Source organism: Ammodytes marinus, assembly GCF_949987685.1.
Source record: "Ammodytes marinus genome assembly, chromosome: 3".
NCBI lineage: Eukaryota > Metazoa > Chordata > Actinopteri > Uranoscopiformes > Ammodytidae > Ammodytes > Ammodytes marinus.
The window spans coordinates 21,227,036-21,248,503 of NC_137232.1; the positions used below are offsets into that span (position 1 = coordinate 21,227,036).

At 42.0% G+C, this 21,468-nt stretch overlaps 1 protein-coding gene across 4 annotated transcripts in view; it reads left to right on the top strand.

Moving 5' to 3' along the window:
• schip1 (schwannomin interacting protein 1) overlaps positions 1 to 18,308 on the top strand; it is a gene marked incomplete at its 5' end in the record, with an annotated part of 226,041 nt that extends 207,733 nt beyond the window's left edge. For 3 of the 4 annotated variants that reach the window (XM_080053917.1, XM_080053918.1, XM_080053920.1), the window contains 6 exons: positions 9,090 to 9,208; positions 10,622 to 10,739; positions 11,391 to 11,588; positions 15,608 to 15,731; positions 16,395 to 16,488; positions 17,370 to 18,308. In XM_080053917.1, the coding sequence (XP_079910043.1) occupies positions 9,090 to 9,208; positions 10,622 to 10,739; positions 11,391 to 11,588; positions 15,608 to 15,731; positions 16,395 to 16,488; positions 17,370 to 17,421 (705 nt within the window). In that variant the 3' untranslated portion in view covers positions 17,422 to 18,308. Of the gene's footprint in view, positions 1 to 2,971; positions 3,261 to 9,089; positions 9,209 to 10,621; positions 10,740 to 11,390; positions 11,589 to 15,607; positions 15,732 to 16,394; positions 16,489 to 17,369 lie in introns of those variants that run through there. The other variant, XM_080053919.1, reaches the window with a different exon arrangement.
• Positions 18,309 to 21,468: the final 3,160 nt, after the last annotated feature.

The following is a 21,468-nucleotide window of genomic DNA, read 5'->3' on the forward strand; positions in this document are numbered from 1 at the left end:
CCATGTTGCTATGGTAGCGGGCCCCCGTTTCTTTTTCCTCCTGCTTTCCAAAATAAGATCAGAACAGAGTCTGTTGCATTCCTTTCATATGTGTCAGCAAATTCTTCCTTGTGTTATAGAATAACCCAGGCGAACACAGATATACTTTAAGAAGCAGCGTGCCACTTTGTTGACATGGAAAACCCATAAACAAACGTAGGGGTTGAGGCTGATAATATAAAGGAGCGGGTGCAACACAAGCGTAGGTTCATTGGCTTCAGACGTTTGCATGTTCACACACACACACACACACACACACACACATAGCGCCATTGGCCTTGGATCCCAGGCTTACAGGAGGTGCCAGGAACCTTCTCTCCCACAGTCACCCTCTGTTCACTTGGAACAATAAGCCATTCTGTCTGTGTGTGTTTGTATCTCTCTCTCTCTTTCTCTCTCTCCCTCTCTCTCTCTCTCTCTCTCTTTCTTTTTCTCTCTCTCTCTCTCTCTCAGCCGACCCTTAGTCAAGCGTCAGAGTAATTGACCTGTGTGTACGTCCCACATATGCAGCTGAAAGTACAGCCAGCTTTTTGCCCTTGAACTGTCAACTGATGATGCTTGTGTGCACGTCAGGTTGTAGATTCCCGGTGCTGGCCTCCCTGCGTATATGGTAACCCAGGTAACCCCTCCGCCTCGACATCCTATCCCATTTAAATCAGCACTGACTTCACCTTCACCATGAAGTCAGCCTCTGTAATGAACTAACGGGCTGCCCCACCCTGCAGCACATAAGCAGGCCACTCGCGCACACAACTGACTGTGTGTGTGTGTGTGTGTGTGTGTGTGTGTGTGTGTGTGTGTGTGTGTGTGTGTGTGTGTGTGTGTGTGTGTGTGTGTGTGTGTGTGTGTGTGTGTGTGTGTGTGTGTGTGTGTGTGTGCTGTCATGTATTGTCACCAGGAGCAGCAGTCCAGTGTGAGAGGATTCAGGAGACAGCCAAACAATTCAATGTACTCTACCCATAATCCTAAGGGATCAGCACTGAATCAAACCCACTTCTTTTTTATTTTTTATTTAACCAATGTGTGTGAGTGTGACTGTCTGTTCAAATGCTCTTTGATGTTATCATGCAAATGCATGAATCCCAAACTGTCTTCCTCTCTGATTCTATTTTCATGTAATGCTGGTCTTCTCTCTCCCTCTGTGTCTCTGCCTCAGCAGAGTAACAGATGAATGTGACTCATGTTCATCAGCATCACTTTGTCGTTCTCTTCCCCTCTCAACTTTCTCCTCTCATTTCTCTTGTGTAACCCTTTTGTCCTTGGCTGGCTATTTGGTTTCTTATCTGATATCCCTGTCTTCCCGTCTGATCTCTGACTATTTAATATGACTCATTCTCTTAATCAGTCTGCAGTTGGAGGTTTGATGAAGTACTGACGTGCAGTCCCATAGCCCTATACTGCTTCTTTAAATGTAGAACCTAATATACATTGTTTGTCTGTTTGTCAGATAAAAAGCTATTTTGTTGTGCTTGTGAATTTGTAATTGTATTTTTTCACAATTTCCTGACATTTCATAGACAACTAGACAATAACCAAAAAATATATTTAACTGATTAATGAATCAAGAAAAATATTCATATGGTTGCAACCCTACACTAAACACAGTGCATTCCATTTAATCATTACACAGTAAAAATGGGTGCGGTCCCCCTGGTTTTGGTGCATATGCCTAGTGATTTTATTTCCACTTGAGCATGGTAATGATACCTTTCATACCTTACCATTTTTTTTCCTGTGTAACCAGTTGAGGGTTTGTGTAAAGCTGCGTGCCCCCTGTGTGTTTCTGCTGCCTAATGTGGACATCGTTTTCTGTCTGGGTGACTGTGACAAATATATGAGTCACAGGTCGATAACGTCTGGCTAAGATGAGATCATTACACAGTGTGGAGAGCTCAGATTGAAAATGTAAGTCGCTGATACAAGGGGCTAGCTGTGTGTGTGTGTGTGTGTGTGTGTGTGTGTGTGTGTGTGTGTGTGTGTGTGTGTGTGTGTGTGTGTGTGTGTGTGTGTGTGTGTGTGTTTGAGTGAATGAGCGAGTGAGTGACCACGTCTATGTGTACATGTGTTTGTGTGGACAGACTAATGGTCCATTGTGCTCTGTCAGGGTTTATTTAGCTGGCCGGGGCTGTGGGGCTGCTGGCTTTGGAGTCCAGACGGGGCACTATTTTTACTTTACCCAGGAAGGGAGCACACTGCCTCCTGTGTTACATAAATACGCGCGCTTTATATGGTTATTTCACCTCAAATATGTGGGCTAATCTACATTTTAAGTTAATCCCTTTCGAGAAAAAAACATACAAATAGCCATTCCAGATAAGAGGGTTAGAAGGCTAAAAAGAAAGATACAAAATTCAGGAACGGAATCCTGGGTGTAAAGTGAGGGAGAATAAATATAGACAGTGAGAGATGGTGTCTGGGAGACGCTCCAGACACACACACACACACACACACACACGCACACACACACACACACACACACACACACACACACACACACACACAAGCTATCTAAACACACACTCCACTCACACACACTTTGGCTGTCCCATGGATGAGGTGTCTCTTTCCCGAAACCGGTTGCAAGCAGCTGCTGTCCTCACGTTAGGGCGTGAAAATGGATAGAAAAGACCACCAGTGTGAGTTTCTCCCTCTCTCTCTCTCTCTCTCTCTCTCTCTCTCTCTCGCTCTGGCTCTCCCTGGCTGTGAGAGGCCTCCCCTGACCAGAGGGTTGGAAGGTAGGGAGTGTCTAAAGGGGCTTTACCTCTGACCATTGTGCTTTCGCAGTCCTGTGGGAGAGGCACAACACCCAGAGGGGAACTTACCTACCTAGGAGAGAGTGGAGTAAGTCAGAAAAATCCTAGGACAGGAGAGAGAGAGAGAGAGAGAGAGAGAGAGAGAGAGAGAGAGAGAGAAACGGTGTCACAATATGTAAGAGAAAGGAGAAGGAGAAGCCAACAGAAGAAGGGTAGTTTTTTATCTTCTATGTCAGACCATGGCAGAGGTGAGCTGGCTGGGAGTATGATGTGCACTGGCTGGACTCAACCTCAGGAGTTGGCCTGGACTGTCCTACTGAGTAGGGATTAAGAGAGGAAAAGACAGGAAGACAAAGAGGGAGGGAAGGAAGGATGAGGGAGGCGCTGGATAACGTGGATGGATTTGGTGGAGTGGATGATGTCATCAGGCAAACATCTGGCCTCTACCTCAACGATGACTACAAAGAGGTAAAGGGCCGCGTGAGGTCATATTTCATTATTATGAGGACATTTTTAATCGTTAGCTTTATTGAGGGCTGCTGAAAAAAATCAGTGTGGTCAGTGGAAGTGGCATATTTCAGGTGACTCTATTGTCTACGTTACACGGTGTCTGCCAATTAGGTCTGTTGTGAACACACAGTAATCGCAATTAGGCTGCAGCCAGCAGACTGTTAGCATAGCTTAGCTCAAAGCCCTGGATTGAACTGTATACTGGACAGACAAATACAAAAGTGGTTCTGGATCTTCTTTAGATCTAACTCTCTGCGGGAAAGCCAACGCATTTCTAAATATTCCCTTTGTAGGGTTTTGTGTGTGGTGCATAGCTATATGATACTCCCACAAAAAAACTGAGGCTGACGTAATGCTTGAAGTTTGGGAATTAAAGTGTTTATATATTTGGGGCAAAGCTATGACATAATGGTATGAGTAACCAGTCTATTATAATTAAATCTGCTTCATTCTTTGGGAGATTAAAAAAAAATTGCAGATTCCTCCACAGAATCCTTTTTCCCACAAATCCATAGTCTGGCTTCCTCACAGAGAGAAGGCTCAAATGTCACTGGGAGACCCATTGTCCTGTCTGAACCCACTTCATGCTTCCCATCTCTCCCCCCTCCCTTTGTCATCCCCCCCTTCTTTTTTTTTTCCTTTATCCCAACGTAACCCTCCCCCACTTATTTTACCACACACACACACGACACGGACACACACACATACGCAGGCTTCTACCTCTTGCTGAGTTGTTCTCCTCCAAGCTGAGTGACAGGAGCAGCCTTGCACTGACCTGAGGCTGAACTGTACGAGGGCTCAGAGGTCAGGTCCCTTATCTGGGATGGAATGCTGCACTGCCGAGACAGACAGCTCTCAGATAGCATGTGCATACAATTTTTAGCCTTTCGAAGACAGATATAAACTTGAAGTGTGTGTTCTTCGAGGAGCAGTTTGATATTCAGGGGAACTCCCTGGTCTCCTATTTTTTATTTTTTTTTACAGATTAAACAAATGAGAAATGGACTAATTAGTGAGCTTTAGAGCTGGTAGGCGGATTTGTTTCCATTGGATAGAGCGAGGCTAGCTGTTTCCCCCTGTTTCCAAGCTTTATTCTGAGCTAAACTTAGCATTGGCTAGCTGTAGCTACATAATTACAAACAACAGAGTTGTAATAATGTGTACCAGCAGATGTGTACTGCAAGAACATCTGGTTGGTCAGAGAAGCTATATATCACAGTCACAACAGCCTCTCTCACACATAGGCACATAAAAGACACAGTGACCTTGTATCTGTTTGTAGAGCTCAGGTCTGCAATTCTCATCAGAGTGAAGCGTTTCCGATTCTTCCAAACACACATGCCATGCTTTCACTGTTGCTTCACTTACATTGACATGTAGGCTGTACTTGCAATATCTGGTATTTGTGTGTGTGTGTGTGTGTGTGTGTGTGTGCGTGTGCGTGTGCGTGTGTGTATGTGTGTGTGTGTGTGTGTGTGTGTGTGTGTGTGTGCGCACAAGCGTGCATGTGTGTGTGTGTGCGTGTGTGTGTGTGTGTGCCCGTCCCATTCGTGTGTGTGTGTGTGTGGTTGTGAACAGTGGCTTCTTGTCTCCAGCCAGGGAGGGAGGTTTCGGCCAGTGAAAAGCCCTCATTGTGGGGAAAAAGGGAGAGCAATTTGAGTGAAGAATGGAGGAAAAGATTTTTTTTTAAAAACTACTATTAATAAATGAACAGGTAACACATTTAAAAGGAAGTGTAGCAGAGTTTATAGATACAGCAGGAAGGCTAAAGGAGAGACTGGAATCAAAGTAAAGCGAAGGGGCAGAAGTCCAAATGCATGCAGGGACACAGAAATATGCATTAAAGTTCATCCAAGATCTTAACCACTTTAACAATTGCTTGCCACACGAGCCAGCAATTTGGTGGGAGGACGCTCTTTGTTAGCACAGATAATTGAATTAATCTCCCTTCTCCTAATATAGATTTGCAGGGGAGATTTGAGAGTCCAAAACAAGCAAACTGTCGTCCAGGGCCAGGGCTAAATCACCCCTCTATGTCTGTGAAAGAGTGGAGGAGAAAATGTCTTGATCAATAAGGGTTTATTCAGCAGGGGAAATTGCTTGGTAAATTTGAGGGAAAACACAAATTAGTCCAATTGTGGAGGCCTCCCAATCTAATTTGGATGGCAACGACTTTGGCGCTCAAGGCTAGGAAATGAGGGAGGTGGTTAGTTCTGTCACTCAATATATCTCTCTCTGTCTCTCTCTCTCTGTCTCTCTCTCTCTCTCTCTCTCTCTCTCTCTCTCTACTCCCTTTCCCACATGCATCTCAAAATGTTAATGTAATGGACCCAGCAATTTTCCATGTCATCTGCACTTGGATACTGGAATTCGCATTATTCAGCATCCTTGGATTTCACAAGAGGCTCTTGTGGTTGAAATGACCCATTAGAGCACACAAAGGGTTAGGATAATGTGGTATTCATGAAGACCTGAGGGAATGAACCAATCAAATGAGCAGGAAGTGTGTGTGTTTCGAAGCCTTTGACACACAAGCGTTTGCATTTAATTCACCAAAGAAAAAAAACACACACACACCTGGGAGAGGAGCAATAAGCAAACATGGAAACTGTGAACATGAAAGGATCTGATTGCTTCCTGAGTGATGACATTAGAATTGTGTAGAAGGAAAGGCAGGATCATTCGTTTACTGCCCATTTCGCATGTCCACCTCCCAGTGGCCATTTCCACACCTTTGTAAATGGTTTGCGGGTCTTCCGTGATGACTGTTTTACCACACACAGCCCACCCACCCACACAAACACACAACACAACACAAACATGCTGTACCGTATATCAAATGATGTTTTTTACAAAGACAGGAGGTCCTGTTGGAAGGCAGGTGTTGGGATGCAGAGATGATGTCCCAGCTGTGGACCGTGATGGCTTTTGAGTTGCCAGTATTGTTTTGAGAGTTATTTGTCCTCTCTTATCATGTGAAGGTAGCGTTTTACAGTTGATTTCATTGTGATGTGTGTGTCTTAACTGTATCTTAAATGTTAATCAGACCTAAAGAAGACTTTCAAAGACATCACCATGGGAGGTTAAACTGGTTTCTGACATTTTATTGTCTAAAATGATTAAACAATTAGTCAATAAAATAATCAGGGGAAGGATTGATAATGTAATGTAAATAACGGTTGGTTGGGAGCTGCAGCCTTTAGTGTGATTTATTCACTAGTCGAATCAATGATAGCGTTTCACCCTGACTTTCTCATAGAGCTCACATGATGTAAATGAGCAGAACAAGCATAAATTGTAAAACTAATTTTCGGCGCAGTTAAAACATCGCTCCTATGACTGACTGCATGTCATCAAGTAGCCTTGTGCAATGGTGTGTCCTTGTCTGTCCGTGTTAATATAAATCTAAAGACACGTTAGCTTGTCCTCGATGGCTGATGAGCTTTGCCGGTGGCGGCGTATATTCAAGTGTTTTTCATTTCAAAATCATTGCAGCAGCATATGCTCAGTGTTCTGCCTCATATACTTTAACAACTCTCAACTCCGATCACTTGAACGTAAAAGGGGGAATATTTCATCCTGTTGACGCTTGAGTTTCAACCGATTTTGTGACATCTCGGAGTTATCTCCAAGTTAATTTGCAAGAGGTGTTTCCAGTGTGGGAATTGACTTATTCATTCGGAGGGATCTGTACGTGTTGACATGAGCACACAGCCCTTTGGCATTCGCAAACTGTTTCTAAAGTGAGCTGTAAAGTTTTATGGCAATGCTGATGCTGTTTAATTACTCAGTATTGTCATGCTAAACATTTCCTGAGCCTCCCTGAATGTGTCTTTTGTTCCACCTGGACCTTATAGCAAACCCCCGTTGTTGTTTTTTCTCAGTACTCACCTCACACTGGGGCTTCATGGTTTTTGCTTGGAGCAGAGCTGTTCTGTGGAGTAACTTTGACTGACAGCGTGTCGGCTGTGCTGTAGTCAGGCTTGTAGAGTGATGTGCCTGTACATACATGTGTGCCCGCTCTGTACCACACACAGGCTGCTGTTGCGCCTTTTGAAACAACAAACCGAAACTCTTGAGTGTTTTCATCTTGACTCCCCGGGCTGTCTTTCAAACACACACACACACACACACACACACACACACACACACACACACGCACACACGCACACACACACACACACACATAAAGGAGCAGGTTCCCCCTTCTATGTGCCAGTGTGTGTGCTGGCAGTGCCAAGTGCATCCTGTGGGCTCTTGTGTGGAGTGGGATTATGTCAATTTGTCCTTGGTGGAGGCACTCTAGCCAACGACTGCAAGCAATTGTCAGGAGAGACTGACAGAGTGAGAGGAAAGAGGAGAGAGCGAAGGAATTGAGAAAAAGGAGTGGGAGAGAGGTACGCAAGTGGGAGAGAGGGAAGAAGAGAATGAAGAACCGCAGAGAGATAGTTTGATGGAGGAGTAGGAGAGGCCTCAGGCTGACCGAGGGAAGTGGAAGGAGTTGATAATGATGTAGAAAGGGGGCAAGACAAACGACTGCTAAAGGTATAGGTAAAGAAGCAGCGGAAATGTGAGGAACAGGGATATATGAGTAAGTGAAAGGTATAGAGGTGACACTCCAGGCCAAAACCACCGGCATCTCTTTCTTGCAGGGCCAACATACCCATTCATCATCATTTAGCCCTTTCTTTATATTGCAAGTAAAGGGTGCAGACCCGAAATATGGGGACGGGGGGCTCCAAGTCCTATGAGGTCACATCATGTAAAACCGTTTAAACCCTTCCGCTCCTTCTGTCCGTCTGGCCTGTGACTTCTGTTGGAGAGAAGGGCCGGAGCACTGCAGTGTTGAGGCTGACATACTGAAAACTTTTGTTCCAGGTCGAGGACCAGTATAAAGTCCTCCCTGCCTCCACAACAAAATGGGCAGTAATGCGTGTGTGCCACAGTAGGCTGATGTGGTGAAAGCGCTACAGAGAACTGAACGCTTCCCATTTGATTAGAAACAGTCTTTGTTGTGGCACTTCAGCTGGATGTGTGTACCTGCTATCAGCACAGACGAGACGTCCTATTGGGAATGGTGTTTGGGAGTGTGTGTGTGAAGTGCTGCCACAAGCTTAAGGTATTCCGACTGAGGAATTCAGGATTGGGAAGACATCAAGGGAGAGTTTTATCTGGGGATTGTGTAATGTTGGGATCCTTGCAAATTTAAGATTTATGTATGAAACAGCTTTTTGCCGTTCTCCATCTGAAGTTTACCATACATAAACTAATCCTGTGTAAGTCTTGTAGATCTACTTTATGTGTGCTTCTGTGTTGTCACGCTTACTGGTTGATCCCTGAGACAACAGCACCACCTGCTGTTGAATGCTGGTAACTTGAACTTGTAATGATCCCTTACTTTGATGTTTTTTTTACACATTAAAAAAAATCTCACTGCGTCGGCTGACTCCACACTTTGTATCCGAGCGTGTTAGGGTGACACTGAACCTCTAACTGCAAATGAAGAGGAAGCCGCTGCTATTAATATACTGTCAGGGTAACAGCGCTTCTTTTTGTGCATGCAGCTGTTCGCGAGGGGGGAAGGAAGCGTGTTAGGTGTATATATGACGTAAAACTATATTCAAGTGCCTTCGTTTAAGGGGCCGTGACAACAAGCAAGCACCCTGCTGGACAGTCTACCAGCCTCATCTCTACCTCATTGTAAAACTTGACAAAAACATGACAAAATAATTCATCAAAATGGTCATAAAAAAGGGTAACCATGGGCTTGTTTATCTCCCTCTGCAGGCCCAAAAGAATGAAAGAGAGTCCATCAGGCAGAAGTTGGCCCTGGGCAGTTTCTTTGACGATGGGCCGGGCATCTACACCAGCTGCAGCAAGAGCGGCAAACCCAGCCTGTCCTCACGGTAAGACCTCTGATATTTATTTATTTTTCTTCACTCTCAAGTCTTTTCCTCTAGTTTTTCTGGTACTTTTTGAAGTGTCATAATTCCCAGAAGAAGTGTGTACTGTAATGACCATTCAGTGGCATTTAAGGGTAAAGAAAGTAAAGTAAAAAGGTGAAAAATAGGCTGTTCTAATCTAAAATACCCCAGTTTACTGTCATGGGTCAAACAGTGAGGAAGAGATTGATAGGAAGAGGAGAGGATTTACACAGCGTGAATGAGCCACACACAATCAGCACTTGTGGCTCTCACTTCCCAAAAGAAACCTACATGTGAGCACACAATAACACACACACTCACTAGTACTACCACCTCCTACTCTGTACCTTACTGGAACAAGACGTTCTGGAAACACTCCAGTGCTCTTTACAGTCCTGTGATTTGAATCATGTGGATTTCTGCAACAGATCGAATGACTGGCTGTGATGCTTTATGCCTCACTTATGATAAGCACAGTGTACAGACTGTTATTGTGCGATACAATGTGATACATTGTCTTGGATGGCAACGTCATTCACACGCTGTATCAAGGGCAAGCTTATACTGCATGGTTAAGGCTGGCATCGTTATTGCTGTTTGAGAGCTGAAGAATTTAAAAAAAATATGATTTAAAAAAAATAATTATAATAATTGTGGAAAAAGTATCTTCACACTGACTCCAAAACCACAATATTTATTTTGAAAATAATTAAATTACTTGTCAGCTGGTCTTCTGAAAAGTTAGGAAACGCTCTCACATAATCTATTACATTTTGAAGGGAAGGGATGTTTACGATGCTGCTTCTCCTAAAAAAATAAAAATAATTTAATGAAATCGACCGCTCAGGTCCTATTTTAATCGGAGCTGATTGGATCCATGCTGTGTAACCAATCAGCCCTGTTTGTAATTACTGCATTGAATAAGCAGATTATTGATCCACAGTGGGCTGGGGCTACACATAGTGATATTCTGCTCCTCCGTGGCACGAAAAAACACCCCCCACCGGTGGCAGGCAGATTGGATCAGACCTACCGGAGGCATCCTGAATCGATCCATATTGAAGACAAGAGGGGAGATGATTAAAAACACCAGCCCTCCTTTATTCTATCCTCAGCGGGCTTGAAGGCAGCAAGCATTTCTTGGGATTCTCTTTCCATTTTTCTTTATGTATTGCACTCTGCACTCTGGGCATAATCACTCAAAATGCTTTACTGAAGCACAGCACTTTGTTGAACTCATGAAGCTCTGTTGACATTGCTGTCTGTTTTGGCCCTGGTCCGAGTCAATTAGTGCAGTAAGAGCCAACGCTGAACTGACTCGGCTCTTATCTGCTTTTATGCTAATATTAACTTGTGTCCCTCTGTTTGAATCTCTCTGTCTGTCTCTGGCTGCAGGCTGCAGAGCGGGATGAACCTACAGATCTGTTTTGTCAATGACAGCGGCAGCGACAAGGACAGCGATGCCGACGACAGCAAGACAGAGACCAGCCTGGATACCCCTCTGTCCCCTATGGTACGCACCCACGCCCATGCATGCACTCTGGAGCCCGCACAAACTTATTATACCATTTCTCCAGTATTCAAAATTAAAGAAATTCAGTTTCTCATAATTCAAATTTCTTTGAGATTTGTCCTGTCTTGAAATCTCTAAGAAATGTGTTTTATGAGAAACAGGATTGATGGCGCGAACGAAAAGTGTCCCACCGATCTGATTGTGCGAAAGCAAGATTGAGACGGATTTGAAACAGCAGTTAAACAGGGGGGAGGCATTCATTATGAATCAGAGAAGGTTGCTGGCGATTTGGTTGCTCTATGAATGTCTTTGCTCTCGTTTTCTGGCCTGTTAACCAATTCACAGGCGGCAAACGAGAGGTGAATTGGAGTCCGCTTGCCATGGCCACGGATGACTGGCCGTGTTAACCTCCTGTCAGCCTGAGACACATTTTAACAGAAAGAGAGAATTGTCATGTTTTCAGATGTACATCCCACTCTGTCTTTCCTTTCGGTGTGATAAAACCACATACTAAAATGCCCCAAAAAATACATACATATCTTTCTCTTTACTGTACATTATTTTCTCCCCCATTTTTTTTTCATATTGTATAACATTGTGCCATTTTTGTCTTCGCTCCCTCTTCTCCATTCCGCCACGTCCTCCCTGCAGTCCAAGCAGAGTTCGTCCTACTCGGACAGGGACACCACAGAGGAGGACTCTGAGTCCCTGGAGGACATGGACTTTGTGAGTCGACAGAAGAAGCTGCAGATGGAGGCCAAGCTGGCCCTGGCTATGGCCAAACCCATGGCCAAGATGCAGGTGGAAGTGGAGAAACAGAACCGCAAGAAGTCACCAGTGGCCGACCTGGTCAGTACCAGAATTACACAGTGAAACGCTCCTTTAATTTCCTTTAATAAAGAACTTTTCCACCTTTTCGACATAACTCTGATATACCCTAAAATAACACAGTTTGTGTAAATGGAAATGCCTGGGGGGGAGTGATGTAGTTTAAATACAGATAAGGTAAGCATGCAATTGCAATGCAAAATGAATACATTGTCACCAATAGAGCTACTAATTTATTGAACATATCATAGGAAAAGAGTTTATCAAAAAAAAGGGACTCTTTCATGCCTTTGGTTTTACTTTTATATTATTAACAATGGATCACATGACGATGAGAATAATCACCCGACTCTGCAGTTCCCCTCATCATCTTTCAGTCTATTAAGGTTTTTACAACCCACAAATTCACTGTTTTGTTTCACTCTCATCAGGGTAGTTTTGGGTAAATATGCAGCTGTTCTTTTAAGGGTTAGGTTCAAGGGTGACCTACCTGCACATTACCAAACAACCGACAGCCAAAGTAAGCGACTAGCTGGTGAGGAACCTTTAGCAACAAAGCAGAATCAAGTGGGTTTTTTTCTCTAAAAGTATTGATACACTGACAAACCTATGGTGATCATTTCGTAAGAGGGGTTTGAAATTGCTCTTTTTCGGCTAAAACAGACCTGTAATGGAAACAAATCTAAAATGTCACATTTCCAGCAAAAGGATGAGTCAGAAGAGACACCAGATATATTGTAGGCACATATTATCCTCACAACGTAATTTGCTTTTTTACGGTTTTAGAACCAAATGTCAGCCACAGTGTCATGTGACATTCAGTTTTTATCTATACCACCAATTAAAAGGTTGAGTGCGTGTAACATATGAGTAGTGCATGATGGGAGCTGAGCGGGTCACATGTTGTGCTGACGTCACAGGAAGCCTCCCCCTCCTCCGTTCCCTCTTGTCCTCTGATCCCATTTAGAGGAAGGAAGGTGATGACGACCCTGCTCATCATTATTTCATCCCTTTTTATCTGCCTCACTGCGTCTTCGGAGGCAGACATGCGCCATCACACACACATACACACACACTCACACACACAGACACACACACACACTCACACACACACACTGCGTTTCCTCCCGGACTTGCAGGCAGAACCGCTTTACTTATTCAGAGAAGAGAAGGGCAGCTCGGCCCGGGTCCATCTATAATGCATGTGCCGGAAAGCATCGACTTCAGTGTTTAGGGATGTAGCAGTGCTCAGCAGTCGAAAGACATCACTGTCACATCAGGACCGAACACACAGTGAATATTAAGATGTATTAAGGTTACAGCCACGTGCCATGTCCACAGCACTAGAGGGATATTAAGCTGCAGAAGTAACATGTGCTAAAATGCTTGGCTAGAATAGTGATTCCCCACCATGTTGTACTACTGCAGACTTACTTCACCCCAACTGATTTTGAAAATATATACCCATCCAATTAGAATGACGGGTGAGAAGTCAAAATTGTTTATTAAAAGTAACAGATACATGTTTTTGCTAAGAAAGGGAAAAACAAATAGTTGGGTGAAGTTATGGATAAACAGTTAAAGTTAGATTCTCATAATAATGAATAACAAGAATAAGAAGTTGAAGAAATCTTGACCCATAACTTGTGGATGAACTGGGGAAATACTTGTAATAGCAATGTAATAGATAAAGAGTTAGAATTGTCCAAAGTTAAAATGAATAGCTGAAAGTAATGGATACAGTAGACATAATTTCAGTAAAGGTCTGGATAAATTGTTTAAGCAGTCTTCTAAAAGTAGAATGCATCTAATTAACATGTAGGTGGGGTAATGTCAGACAGAAATGGCCACAGGTCACTCTGCCAGTTAGTTTAAGTCAGTACCAACTAAACTGCATGTTACTTCCCGCTTGTCAAGGGCAAGGAATAGGAATTCAGCCAGCACTGTGAGCCTGTATTCAAACGTCCCTCTGTGTACTAGGGGTGGGGGTTTTCGCTTTGATTTGTACAAACACTGAAAAAAAGACAATTGGAGATATTTAGATTCTACTTTCAACTTCGTGCAGAGAGGAGTGGGTTCCTCAAATCTGATATGCAGTCATTGCTGGAGGGTCATTCGCTGGTATTGAACACTCAAACAGTGATTTGTATAGTTGTGGTGTGTTAGATGTGCCACTGAAACTCACAGACCAACAATCTACAATGCTTTTTCCCCATCGCCCACTCGTGTTGTGGTATGACATCACATTTCTCTCTATGTCACTCCGGAGTCATCGCCATGTGCAAGTCACTCGAAACTGAAACTGACACATGGCAGACTCCAGTTGCCTCAGTGCCCATGTGAAAGTGAAAGAAGTGTGATAAACTATACAGAGGGAGGCACGTAGACACAACAGGTGTGGCACATGTAAAGAAAGAGCGTCTGTGTAAATGTTCCCACGTTTTTCAAGACTGATGATGATGTAGGCGGGAGAGAGAGAAAGAGAGTGGGTGATGGAGGGAAAGAGAAAGAATGTGGACCGGTTGGATTGGTGTGTCTGCAGAGGCAGAGTCTGGTAAACAAAGAGAAAATTATCTGTCCATTTGTGGTTGTAAAAGCCAAGTGTTTTTGTGTCATGTTTTGGCTACACATCTGAGTTTACTGAGAACATGTAGCAACTGCTGGTGGCAGTGGGACTCATTAGCACATACACAAAGCGGAGGCAGTGCAAAGCACATTCAATTTTATATAAAAAAATAATAAAAGCACATTTTGGGGCCTTATTTAGGCAAGTACTGGTCAATACGACAATAGGCTCCAACACAACTTCAAAACTTCCATGACGCTGTATCACGTGGCAGGTTTTCATTTTCACTTGTGGTAAATGTTTGTATTTTTTCTCACCCTTCTATTGTAAACTCCACCTTTATCTGTGATTACATAACAGATGTGTTCCCTGCTGTAGGTGAGTGGGAATAAGTGATACATTTTAAAAGCATGGATAGAGAAATCATATTCCAAATGTAAGATGGCTTGGAGTAAAAATGGACCAGATTGCTCTAGTGTAAACTGTGCTGTGAAAGCAGTCGGTTGGCTCTGAGAGAAAAGGCAGCGTCACTGCTGGCCTCTGCTGGGAAGTTAAAGCTATGCACAGTCACCGAGTTCATCGGCTGTCTATCTGTATAAAAATCACTGTGTTTGTCACCAAACACAGCAGTCTACTTGAAATCCCCCAACTTTACAGTCTCCCTGCTTAAAGTGGTCAAAGGGTGATATTCCCTTTTGTTTCATTATCAGAGGAAAGTGAGAGCCTGATAAGCACTCACCAAGAGGGAGCAACAAATTAAAAGCCAATATAAACAGCTGAGTCTTTGTGTTACTGATTTGATTAAATGTCCCTGCTCTTATTCTGTTCTATTCTTTTGATCCAATTTCACCAAATGCAGCAATTACATTCATTACCTTATAACCTCCTGATTATTACTTTTCAAAGAATTATTATTGTTATTGTTATTATTATTATTATTATTATTATTATTGGTAGTTCTGTGTCAGAAAAGAGTGAGAAAATACCAGAGATAATTGCCAGAGAGAGAAAATCAAAAAAACACCTCATATTTGAAACTCAGTCAAAGAATGATTTAAAAGATTAGGGGGAGTCTTGTTCAAAATCAGTATGATTAGGTCCATGAGTTTACAATAGTATTCAATAGCATCTAACAAGAAGGAAAGTGGTTTGAAAGCAAATGTTTTTTTAAGAGAATTGCATAAATATCTAGAAAATAAATGTGTCATACAGCAGCAACATTTTCTCTGTGGCTGAACCTTGTATTTATAGTTCTCCTAATGACTGAACCTGCAGATAGAGAAATAAGCAATGTTTAACCTGTTGTATTTTGTTTTCTCTCGCTCTCTCTCTTTGTGTGTGTGTGTGTGTGTGTGTGTGTGTGTGTGTGTGTGTGTGTGTGTGTGTGTGTGTGTGTGTGTGTGTGTGTGTGTGTGTGTGTGTGTGTGTGTGTGTGTGTGTGTGTGTGTGTGTGTGTTTGCGTGTGTGTGTTTAGCTTCCACACATGCCTCACATCAGCGAATGTCTAATGAAAAGAAGCCTGAAGCCCACCGACTTGAGAGATATGACACTGGGGCAGCTCCAGGTTATAGTCAATGACCTGCACTCCCAGATTGAAAGTAAGTTGACCACACACACACACACACACACACATACACACATACAATGAAAGAGACAGAGAGTCTGACCTCTACTTTCAATTGCAGAAATGAGCAAGAGATTCAATGGGGAAAAACATGCACAGGCATACTGACCCCCCTACCCTTTTAAGTGAATGTGAAAGTACTTTTATGCATGTTAGTCAGTTCAAAGAAATGTACCAGTTAACAGCTTCCCCTGAGCATTTACTGTTACCGTACTGTGCAGTTCATTGATCCTGGTGTTAAGGGATGAATAATGGGACATAAAGCAGCTCCAAAAGAAATCCCCAGGAGTCCAAAATCATGAGCTAGTTTTTACCGAGCAGACAGACCTTCCGCCTAAAATGTCTTTTGTTAATAACTGAGACATGTGATGTGAAAACAACCACAACCGCCTATGTGTGGTCTGTCAACGCTCATAATGTTTTTGATATGTTTATGAGGTCATTTTAATGAAGCCCTTTAGCTAGAGATTTTAGGCTGTCACAGTTACTTTCTATTTATTGATGAGGGTGCAATGGTCAACATGTGGTCAGTGTTGTGTTTCAAGTAATTCCATATTGTGATTTGGGGAAAAATGTCTTTGTTGTCATAGAAATACCTTTGTTTTTATATTATCTCTCATATTATCTATCACTCCAGGTCTGAATGAGGAGCTTGTACAGTTGCTGCTGATTCGAGATGAGCTACACATGGAGCAAGATGCCATGCTGGTTGACATAGAGGACCTCACCAGGTGATGAGGAACTTATTCAATGCATTTCACATCACGTCCTGAATCACAGTGTGTATTATTTAGAATGAATACAACAAAAAATGTATGATTTTCCTAAAACATATCCCACTTAATAAGCACTACATTGTAACATTGTTTGTGTCTTTTTTTTTTTTTTTCCACATATGTTTCTTCTTTATTAAAACTTTACCCAAAATGCAACTCAACCACTAATCGTTCAGTCTTAGATTTGTGTGTTTAATGGTAGTACAGACTAATGTAGCATCAAGCAAAGATGAGGAGCGAGCAACAGAGGTCTAGTTAAATAAATTAAAAAATGTGTTCTCATACCCAACTGACGCTAACATTGCAAGCAATTCAGGCTGGCATATTTGGAATTGAATCCAAATAAAGAACAGCTCCAATGTCGATGGCACAAAAAAATATGTCACCCAATACAAAAGGGAGGCTCAATGTAGGGTTCATAAAAACGACTGAAGCCATTTCTTTAACTGCGGGTGCATTTTTGAATAAGAAATGGCCAAGGGGTGCTCATCAATAGTTAGCTTAGTTTAAATACTGGTAGTAAGGGTAGCATTAGCCTGCCTCTAAAGACAGTCAGACGAAAAACTTCATAACATCACTAAAGATCCTGTGTGGTTGTTGGGACTTCTTTATTTACCACGTTATGTTGCTCTCTTTATTTTTACACTTCATGTGATTTTAGAATGAAATCCATAGCCTACTTAATGTAAACCGGGGACTGCACATGAAGGTTCTGTAATCAGACACTTTGGTGAAGAGACGAGAAGACGTCGCCTGTCAAATAATGATAAAAAAATGTTTTAAACATAACAGACTCAACCTTTAAGTGACTAGATGTTCTTTTTATCTTTTTGCAGGCATGCCGAGAGCCAGCAGAAACATTTGGCTGAGAAGACCCTATCAAAATAAGATGCCTGTCCCTGCTCCACTACCCCCCCCCCCCTGCCAAGCTAAAGCTCCCGCTCCAAACCAGGCCATTCCCCCCCTGTCCCGTGTCCATTCAAACCCTGCCCGCTCGACCCAAGTATTTTGCCCCTCGCTGCGCTGCTCCCCCACCCCATCTACCTGTCCGACCCACTGGCCTCCTCCAGAAGTAGCAGCAGCATAGAGGAAAGGCCGCCCTCTTTCATTTGCTTCTGTGGTTTATTCTCCCGGGCGCTATAAGGACTGAGGAGCACTTTCCCTGCTTCCTGGGAGAAGAGGACACTTGATTGTGTGTTGTCATGGATTCTGTCCCCCCAGCTTCCTGTGCAGTGATCGGCCTTGCTTTGCGATTGTTTCTTTTTCAAAAACGTTCTACATTCGCCACTAAATTATAACTGTCAAATGCAACAACAAAAAAATTGTGGGGAAAAAAACAAAACAAAGATAATAGTGAAAAAGAATTTAGTAGAAAGTCAAGTCATGAGAAAAAAAAGAAACAACGTTGTATAAAATGAAAATAATAAGAAAAAAACCAGATGGGAAAAACAAACTTCTTCAGACCATTTTAAGTTGGACGGTGATTTTAAAAGTATTTCAAAGTCGACCTGTTTTTATTCTGCACAAATGGTAGTTTTCAACTGAGAAGTGTTTATTTGAAGGTGCTAAAAAGAGTGTAAAGGAAACATGCCTGCCTTGTAGTGGAGTCGTAGCTTTTGGTAATACGTTCACTCTAATTGCTCTTCAACATTTTGTGAATGTTGATCCTCTGACACGAGTCATTTTAAATGAATAAGTGTGTTAATATCGTTTTCATCCTATTGTAATCAGAAACTTTATTTGAGCGAAGAAATGTTTATGTACAGATATGTAAAATAAAGAATAAACTTTGTTTCATATATGTCGTTTTGCTGTGCAATCTGTTGAGTTGGTCTGGCGGCACGTTGCTGCAAGTCAGCTGGATCCTGAGTTTGCTCTTTCACACGAGCTTCCTCTTTCTAATGAATGCAGTAAGTGTGAGGCAGTGAGAATACAAAACATCACCGCATTACACTTAGAATGACTCAACTCCCCACTGTTTCGGTCTTGCCTCATCATGACACTGTCTCTCACTCACTCTCTCGCTCGGGTTGGTTTAATGCTCTTGAAGGGAGTTCATGTTCATTTGGACAGCCCCTTTGAAGCATAAATTAGGATTTTTTTTTTATCCCTTCATGTGAAAAATGACAGTTTGTGGGACTGATGAATGGTCACTTATGGCCCAGGGTTTGACTGTATGACAGAAAAGGTTTAGTTATGATCACAATGTTATTTTTTCATATGATGAATTATTTCTGAGAAAGCCCCCCACCCCTCCCCCCGTCTCTCAAACAGTGGGTCATCTGCCAGATCATATAGTCAGTTGAAAGAGTAATGGTAGGTTTCACTCTTTGATAGTCCTGTGGTGGAGCCAGGAAAAGGCCAGGAAACTCCTGTCAACCACTCACTGACCACTGCAGTTTCAGAGAGTGCATTTGTTTTTCAAAAGTCCATTCCACGCAGCAAGTGGATCACGGGTCCCTGAAACACTGGAAAGGAAGCGAGGGAGTCAGGAGAGGATGAAGCCATGCTTTCTGTAACAATTAAAAATGTCACATTTGTCTCATTCGGAACTTTCTTGGATACTGATTAAACAAAGGCTTTTAAAATTATCCTTGGCTTGGTGTGCCTGAAGTAAGCCTCAGTTCTTCCTTTTTTCATTGCCTTTTTGTAGAACACCTTGCATTTACCTGGAGTCTGATAATCAGTACCTGGTGATATCTCCCCTTCTTATCACTGATTAACCAACTTTTAACGTGCCATACCATCTGATTGAAAGTTCTACATTCTAAGTGAGAGATATTATAAGCAGAATACTGTAGATTTAAAAAAAAATAAAGTTCTTAACATGCAGAATGGCTCCTCCTTTCAGAGTGCTGTATAGCCTGGCCTATTATACATTTGTTTTATTCATCATGAATGAATGAAGCAGCATGCAGGTCTAGCTTTTTAGGATGTTGATTTTGACTTCTAGTTTAGTGGTTTTTCATAAGCTGATCATTATATAGTTTGGATGTAAAATCGTCATTGATAATGGCACCATAGCTTCAGGTGTCAAATACATGCAGTGAAGTAAAAAGTTGCACAAAGTACTTTCAGTTGTATGTATTATTATCCCTAAATTACTTTCTAATAAACCCATGCGCATTTGTGCACAAAACATCCTTCCCAAAAAAAAAAAAAAAGTGAGAGAAAGAAGAACCACTTTTCTGCACTGACATTGGCAGAGGCATTTACTGGACCTGACTTTGGGTTCGAATAGATATATTGTGGTATAGTGGTATCAGATGTCAGGAATCTCACCAGTCAGATTCACTTTCTTTTCCTTTGGGAAAATGCTAAGAACGTGATTTTCTTAGTTATTTGTAAGAGTAATATAGGCTATGGTCAACTATTAAGGTTATAGCCTTCTCATCTATCATAATTTTACGTAGACCGACGCATGCAAAATTCAAACCACACTTTGAATGTTTACACCCCACGCCCACCTTGTGTTGCTTTCTGCCAAAATATGAAACAAACGTGGGCACTTCCCGTTTTACGTTGTGTGCTGGAAGGTGGACGAGGAAATAACATATGACGTTTTAGTTTTCTTTTTGCTGGCGCTCCTACAGGCCGGCTGAGGGAATCCCCTGAGAATGCATGTATAAATCCTTCAGACAAGAGGGCAGCCACACAGTGTTGTGTTTGACCTGGATCTACCAAAGATATCAATCTGATCAGAAACATGGCAATCTTTCATTTCTGTAAGTTGACAAGTGTTTTGCCATTAAAAAAAACCTGAGCACCAGTGGGTTTGTGTGGACCCATAAGACGCATGTGTTGATGTTCATGATTCTCTTTGCCATGCAGACTCTGCCAGCTGTGCGCTGCTGCTGCTGCTGACCCTGAGCTGGCGCACAGCCACGGGACTCCCGGTGCCCGCTTCGGCCACAGAGCAGTGCGGAGACTGCAAAGGGCTTTTCAAGGACCTCCTGGTGAACATCACAGAACTTCTCAAAAATGTGAGTACAATTTACTTCAGCTATACTATGTTACTGGTAATTTGTATCTGTCTCACACCTCTTATTAATGGTTAATGGTAATGGTTAATAACTTCATTTTTGTACAACAGGATGCTTTCTGTCATGGATCCTCTTCCAATAATATTGAAGTGAGTAGAGCTGAGACAGTACTGGCCTGCGCACCCACTCTGACTCAGGTGAGACTTTGATTTATCAATGATTAGACAGAATTAATTATTATTATTTGTATTGTTATTATGATGATTATTATTATTATTATTATTTTTATTATTATTATTATTATTATTATTATTATTATTATTATTATTATTATTATTATTATTATTATTATTATTATTATTATTATTATTATTAAGTAAAGGCCAGCTTAAACTTGAATTCTATTTTCTTTTTTTTGTAAGGGAAGAGTGTATATATATTTTTTTTTACATTTTCCAAATTTGCTTTTGGACATAATAATAGAATCTGCCTCCAGCTTTGAAATTTCAGCTTGGTCTTTACTTTTACTTTGTTAACCACATATAATAAATGAAGTATATGGACAAAAAATAAATCTAATCAGATCCTGACAAATGGCTCATGTTTAAAATGTTTTGTCTTTACTTAACAGAATTCAGGGTGCATGATGCAAAGAAATTCCTCCTTCAATGAGGTATGCTTGAGTTACCATTCATATTTTCACTATGCTTTTAAGGATTATCAGGCAAACTGTGTGTTATACAACATACTGTAACTATAAATAAGAAATCCAGTGTCTATTTTATCAAAATAAAGCTTTTCGCAGGTTCTTAATCTGCTTTTGTATACCTAAGAATTACATTTTAACTGATACAATCATTCCATCACTTATTCCTCTTGTTTTAGTTTTTATTTAGCAAACAGTTGAATGATGGTTATTGCTTCATTGTGTGTCTTGACAGGGTGAATGTCG